The 7369-nt window shown below is 36.6% G+C and overlaps 1 protein-coding gene across 1 annotated transcript; it reads right to left on the bottom strand.

Annotated features, from left to right (window-relative positions):
• Positions 1-1648: 1648 nt before the first annotated feature.
• On the bottom strand, positions 1649-2689 carry LOC145952522 (uncharacterized). Its single transcript, XM_083064896.1, has one exon. It carries the CDS (start codon positions 2687-2689, stop codon positions 1649-1651), a length of 1041 nt encoding a protein of 346 aa, XP_082921022.1.
• Between the last annotated feature and the right edge of the window lie 4680 nt (positions 2690-7369).

Raw genomic sequence — 7369 nt, 5'->3', positions numbered from 1 at the left:
TTTGGTATGTTGCTCCGGCATTTTTGAGTCCAAATGGCATGACATGATAGCAGTAATTTGCTTGTTCTGTGATAAAGGCGGTGTATTCTTCATCTGGGGGATACATGAGGATTTGGTTATAACCTGAATAGGCGTCTAAAAAACTTAGCATGGCATAACCTGAAGCTCCATCCACCAATCTATCGATGCTGGGTAGGGGGTACGCATCTTTTGGACACGCTTTATTAAGATCTGTATAATCAACACACATACGCCACTTGCCATTAGATTTTTTGACCATCACGACATTGGCTAGCCAAGTGGTGTAAGTAATCTCTCTGATGAACCCCGCATTCAGCAATTTTTGAGTTTCTGTTTTTACAGCTTCTCTTCTGTCACCACCGATCTTTCTTTGCTTCTGGGATATTGGCTTTGCTTCCTTGTAAAAAGCTAATTTGTGGCAAATAAAATTGGGGTCTATCCCTGGCATGTCTGCACTGCTCCAAGCAAAAAGATCAGCATTTTTAATTAAAATTGCCATAATTTTACCTCGGAGCTCGGGTTCTGTGTGTTTCCCGAGTTTGGTACATTGTCCCGGCTTCCTGCCAATTTGGAATTCGATCAAATCGTCAATAGGAGTAGGTCGGTGATCGTACATGTCAACTCGAGGATCTAACTCAGTGAATTCGCTTTTTCTGACGTGGGCAACGACTGTAGAACTCGGCGTTTCAAGTTGAGGCTTTGGGGGAGTAATCTTCAGACTCTCAGCGTAACACTTCCTTGCCAGTTGTTGATTGGCTTTGATAGTGATAACATGTCCATCCATCCCCGGGAATTTCATTGTTAAATGGGGTGTAGAGACTACAACTCCCAGTTGGTTCAGAGTTGGTCTTCCGATGAGAATATTGTAAGAAGTGATAGCATCAACCAAAAGATATTTTACCAAAACTCTCCTGGAATTTGCAGCTGTACCAAAAGAGGTTAGTAATTCAATAAAACCACGGGTATGGACGCGTTCACCTGCAAAACCTACGAGAGTTTCAGAATGTGGTTGGATCATGCTGTGAGGGATGTCAAGTTTCAGAAAAGTTGGCCAGTACAACACATCGGCAGAGCTGCCTTGATCAATTAGTGTTTTTTGAACTTCCCAGTTGGCGACTTCAACCGAGATGACCATGGGGTCATCTTGGTTTAGGTTGATGCCTTCGTAATCGTCATCAGTGAAGACGATGTGAGGAGAGGGCGTGTCTGATTTGAATTCTGAACTGGAAAAGTTTTTAACATTACAGACACTGCGAAGATGTCGTTTCCGAGCCGAATTAGAAGATCCCCCTCCGGCGAAACCGCCAGCAATAGTATGGATGACACCACGTATGATGTTTCCTTCAGAGGGTTGATTTGTAGGTGGTGGATCAGTGTTGTTCGTACTCGGCCTGTTTCCTTCGTGAACATTGGCTTGCTGTTGAGTATGTTGTTCAGATCGGCCCTGGTAGTTTGAATAACGTCCCTGATATCTGCCTGCGTGTCGGCCACGTCCTCTGCCACGTCCTCGGAAACCTCCACGAGAATGCTGTCCGCGTTGAATATACTGTCCGAGTTGACCAGCCTGGATAAGTTCTTCAATGCGGTCTTTGAGACTCCAACATTCCTCCGTTGTATGTCCATAGTTTCAATGGTAACGGCAGTGTTTGCTTTTATCAGCGGTGGCCGAGTTGTGCGCGGGTGGAGGTAGGGAAATTAAATCTGCATGATTAGCTTCTTCCAAAATATTGACTCGTGGAGCATTAAGAGGTGTATAAAATTCATACCTGGGACCCCGTGATTGGCGGGGTCGTTTGAATTTCTGATCAAAAAGAGTTTTGGATTTTTCCCTGGAACTTGATTCTCCCTTAGCAGTGAAACTGTCGCGAACAGAATTTCGGAACTCGGCGTGTTCCTCCATTTGAATGTATCCTGCTGCGCGGGCTCGAAGTTCATCCATACTGTTTGGTTGATGTCGACACAGACTATCAACAAAAGGTCCAGGTTTCAATGCCATAAGCATAGAATGGAAAGCGACCTCAGGGTTGAGATTGCGGATTTTGATAGAAACACTGGCAAAACGCTCCATAAAATGACGTAGAGACTCGTCGTCCTGTTGTCGGAGATTTGAAAGTGCGGCTGATGTGATGTGATGAGGTCTACTAGTGGCATACTGGGCAGAGAAAAGGCGCACAAGAGTATTGAAGTTATCTACCGATCTGGGTGGTAGTTGGGTATACCAACTAAGGGCGGCACCCTTAAGGGAGGTAGGGAAAACACGGCACATGCTGGCATCTTCGTTTGTGTAAAGGTTGATTTGAGTGGTATATGCATCAATGTGCTCATCCGGGTCTGAGGTGCCGTCGTATCGCTCGATATTCAGTGGCTTCCAGGCAGGCGGGAGAGGAACTTCCATGATTCCGTCGACAAAAGGATGTCGGCGGACTGATTGACGATCACCAACTGGATGACTAATATGAGTTCGCTCCGAATGATGAGATCGAGTTGGATAGGTAGGATCTGGAGAGGAGTGATGTTCCTCGGCGGCAGGAGAGACATGACTGGTGTGTGGTGGTTGATGATTTTGCCATTGATTTCGAAAAGCAGTATGCTCGGCACGCATTTGTTGGAGGTCGGCCTCATGTTGCTTACGAAGATTTTCCATTGCTTCGGCATGTTGCTGTCGCATTAACTCGACTTGTTCGAGTAACCGTCGCAAGGTCGGGTTATCTTCCATGTTTGATGTGCTAGAACGTAATGGACTCGTCGCTCTGTTGGTCTGACTTCGGGTTGATACCATAAGGGAGGAGGAGGAGAAGTTTTACCAGGCCCTCCTTCTAGCGCCAAATGTACTTACACGAACTAGGTCGTCCTCCTAACTCGGATAAGTCATCTCTTCTGCTCGGCTTGTTTGAGAGCGTACGAGGTTGATTGACAAGATGGGATTCCTTGTCTTCGGTCTCTATGTTCGAGCGTCTCGGATGTACCTGCAAAAAGGACTCCGACGATCAAGTTAGCCTAGTTCCTCCAGTTTTGCATATCATTATCTTATTACCTGTGTGGAGTCGTCCGAATAACTGTGCAACTGCTATATGGTTATCTTCTGAGGGTGGTTATTTGTCCTTGTTTTCGTTAACTTACCGAGGTATCTTAATGATGCCTTCTGTGATATGTCAGCATTCTCTGACGTCATCTTGGCCTGCTTAAGAGGTCACCTCGGGGTGGATTAATTTGTGGGTATAGCCAAGGTTGGCTCTAGTTAGGTTGGTACAATGAACTCGGCTCAGGTCGGCTAGAGTCAGGTTGGTACACTATGGATTACAAATTACAATGAAATTCATCTAATAACCCCAACAAAAGGGGATTTACCTTGACATAGAAGAAATAGAAAGAAAAGAAACATAAGAATAAAATATATAAAGAAAGCTCCATGGGTCTCCAAAGAGATCGATCGAGGTGAACTTCTACCAATTAATTTTGTCCTTCTCGTCCCTATAGAGATCCTAGCGAGAGAAACGTGACGATTGCTCCCCAAAGTGAGTATCCAAAAAAATAATTAACTCTATTTCTTTTTTCTTTTTTGTATATATGTGGATTCGATGTTTAATTAGAGATATGGTAAAAAGCTTTTAAAACCACTCAATCAATGTTATATATATTGATATGTAAAAAATGTTATATATATTGATATTGATATGTAAAAAGCTTTTAAAACCACTCAATCAATGTTATATATATTGATATGTAAAAAATGTTACTATAAATATAATATATATATATATATATATATATATATATATATATATATATATATGACATTCCTAAAAAAAATTTCAGTGACCAGCTACTTTCTCCAACCATCGGAGTGAGTTGATGAGTTCTTGCAGGATCGACTACATAATCAGTCTAAATACATAAATGCCATATGTCTCTGGTTAAAAGCTAGCATCCAACTAAATTAGTTCAATTCTGATGACACTAATTTTGGATCCTTGAAAATTAGACCTCTCCTTTCGTTTATATTTAAAAATTTTCTCACTAAATAGGAATTTCCAAAGAGATAATGTATTCTTAAACTCCTATAACATCATAACTTCTAGCTCAACGGTGCAATTGTTTGTTGTTTGATCCAACCGTGTGATTTATTTAGTGGTGATAAATAAAATAACAAATGAAAGACGCTTCATCACAAATTTGGAAATATATGATATGCTGCGATTCTTTTCGTCCCACTACTACGTACCACCATCCATTGATGATTGATCTTTACATATCTTTACATTTATGAAATAGGTTTTATGCACTATCATTTCTTTCAATTGAATCAATGATGATAAAACATTAACTTTCCTTAGTAATTAGCAAATTCTAAATCACTAAAGACACAAAGATATATACAAGAACCGCAAAACACGGATCTGCATAAATGTACTAATTAAAGTGAATAAAAATTAACATGGGCTAATGGCTATATAGCGTAGGCTAAATGATTTAGGTTGAATTTAGAGCTTCAATAAGGCAATCCTCAAAATTGGATTTTAATTAGGTTGTCTTTTCCCAACATACAGCCAAGTTGCAACCGCTCATATTAATTTTTAAAAGAAGGAATTAACATTTGAACATCAATCAACATAACCAATACCCCTTAATCAGGTGGAATTATCCTATTATGTCCACATATAAATTCGGACAGGACGTTCATCATTTAATGAGGTTGAATAACATTTTTAATGGGCATCGCACTTAAACTTGCCTTATTTGGTGGCAACTCACGACCCCACCATTTTATTATTTCAAGTTGACTTGCGAAATCCCATAACATTAGCCTTCTCATGCCCCTATAAAAGCGACCAGATCCTCTTCTTTCTTCTCCATACTGGATACGAAGTGAATCTATAGCATCACGTTAAATCTGGTGAGTTAATAACTTAATAAATATGATAATTAACTTTGGAATCGTAGTATGTTTATGCTCACATCTGCATTACACCCTCTTCCCTGTTCTTATTTTGAATCCTGTAGATATAACTCCTGGGACGAATGGAGAGGGTAAGATACTTTAATCTTTAATGCATATGTAGTATGAATTATAATTACTTTCATATTATTTAATAACTTTTAATAATTTAATTCGCAAGCAATCATAATAAAAGCTTGGTATATATATTATCATTCAAATACTTCTAATCATATTTTATTTATTTTTAAACTTTTATATTGTTATAAATTACATTACCACATTGATAATTACATAAATTGTAACATTTTGTCTATAATAACATGATCATTTTTAATCTATGAATTTTCTCGTGAAGTAAATTCTCTCTCACTCAAATAATATATACTGTCTTCAACAGACGATATACGTGCTCTTTGTTAGAAGAAAGAAGAAGGAAAAAAAAGCTCATCCACTTTCCGTGTATTTTAATTAAAATCAAACTTTATTCACTTTTACCTAAACATAATTCCTGGATCCTCGGATGGATATTCAATTGTTTATAATAATATGGTTGTCAATTATTGTTCGAAAAGACAATAGAGCATATATATATGTATATACTATGAGTTCATCTCTCTGATTACTTTTGCTTTTGTTATATATATAAACAGAATCAAGGAAGTGAAGGTGATATATATCAGTACAACTTAGAAGCTAGCGTGAGAATGAGGTTTGTGTCAATTGCATTAGTTTTGATGCTTGCATGTTGCTGTTGTATGGCTTCGGAAATGAATGGAAAAAGCAATCAAGTTAGTAACCAGAATAATAATAATGGTCATCATGAACTCCCTCGTAAATACTATCCTCCTGGCTTACGTCACTTTGAAGTCACTGATGAGAATGATCATCATTACATTCCTCGCAAGGACTATGGTAAACCAGGCGCAGGAGAACGCACGGTTAATGATCCTGGAGAAATCCCTCACAATAACCATGGCAAGCATCCTGACAATAAGGAATGAATAAAACTATATATATAACTTATTGTGTGTAATTAATGTTTGATGCTTATAGATGTGAATTACTAGAAATTCTTGATGCAAGAATTTCTTATCAGTAGTTCAGTACCTAAAGAAGTGAATGTATCTCAGTATCTATGTGTGTCGCCTTTGATCAGTGTGTGCCTATAAAATCGTTTTCTGTTGATAAATAAAGATATGAGACGGTTTGCTTGTAGTCGGTGCTCCCACAATTTCTTCGTAAACAAATACCTCGGGATTACTAATTTTTCTCTACATTTTATTTTGAACAATTTTAACTTTATAAAATTGGACAACAATAATTAACAAGAGTTAAAAAAGTCTTTAAATATATTATATTTTTCTTTGAATTTATTAATAAACACCCACTAATTTCACTATCGATATGTATATTTTCATAATAATATGGAGTGTTTTTTACCCACTAGAATTTATAACTACAATCATTATGTTATATATTTATCTAAGATAACTATTATACAAAGTACGTTAATTTTAAGACAATTACTAGCTTTATATTTTACATCAAATATGTTTAAAATATTTTTGTATTCATTAAAATTATAATAATAATAAAATTTGAACTTAAAATTATGTTCATACTATTCCAATCTTATATTTCTACATGAGTAATTATATATGACGAAATAAGTTGGATGAAAACATTGTATGAAAAAGATATATGCATGGCTAATTATTTAATTTAATAATTACTTTTTTTATTTTATTAATAAAAGAAATACGGACCCAAATTTAAATGGTTTGGTGCTTAAATCATTATGCTTTTATAAATATACATCGATTTGGATTAATGTAGATATTTCGTTGTTGAATCCATCTTGAATATTCAATTTTTTTTTTTTCCCTTTATTTCAATCCCTAGAGCATTTAAAGCAACGATGACATGTAAAACGTTGAAAAAGGTCTTTAGGAATGAAAAAAAATTGAGTGTTAATTTTGCTGCAAATTAAACTCTACTAAACTTGCATGAAATATTTTTTTCCTTTGTAACAGAAATATTGGTGGCCAAACACAAAGAATTGATGTGATTAATTTTAATTATTGATGTATAACCAACCGGAAGTACCGGATCATTTTGAGTGTCTTAAAAAAAAGCTTAACAGCTCTTAGGTTAATAGATTTGGCATGAAAAATTGTTATATAGAGATATGAAAAATTAAATCACGTTATTTTTTTAAATTAGGGTTACAATCAATAAAGACATATAGTTACTCAACACAGCTAAAACTTAGAAAGCTTAAATGTGGGTGCATTTTGAACCCTTCATCTTGAATTTGACCACAGACATACACCTCTTAGAACATAAGTCTTTGACTAATTTGTATGATAATGATTAGACTTTTTCCCGAATGTTTTATTTGGTTTACAA

Source organism: Cajanus cajan, chromosome 10, assembly GCF_000230855.2.
Source record: "Cajanus cajan strain Asha chromosome 10, NIPB_CcT2T_4, whole genome shotgun sequence".
Classification (NCBI taxonomy): Eukaryota; Viridiplantae; Streptophyta; class Magnoliopsida; order Fabales; family Fabaceae; genus Cajanus; species Cajanus cajan.
Note: the sequence above shows the minus strand (reverse complement) of the source record. Positions and strands in the feature narration are given on the sequence as shown.

Coding starts and splice junctions, on each gene's coding strand:
- LOC145952522 (XM_083064896.1), bottom strand. CDS start 2,689: ATGCGACAGCAACATGCCGAAGCAATGGAAAATCTTCGTAAGCAACAT.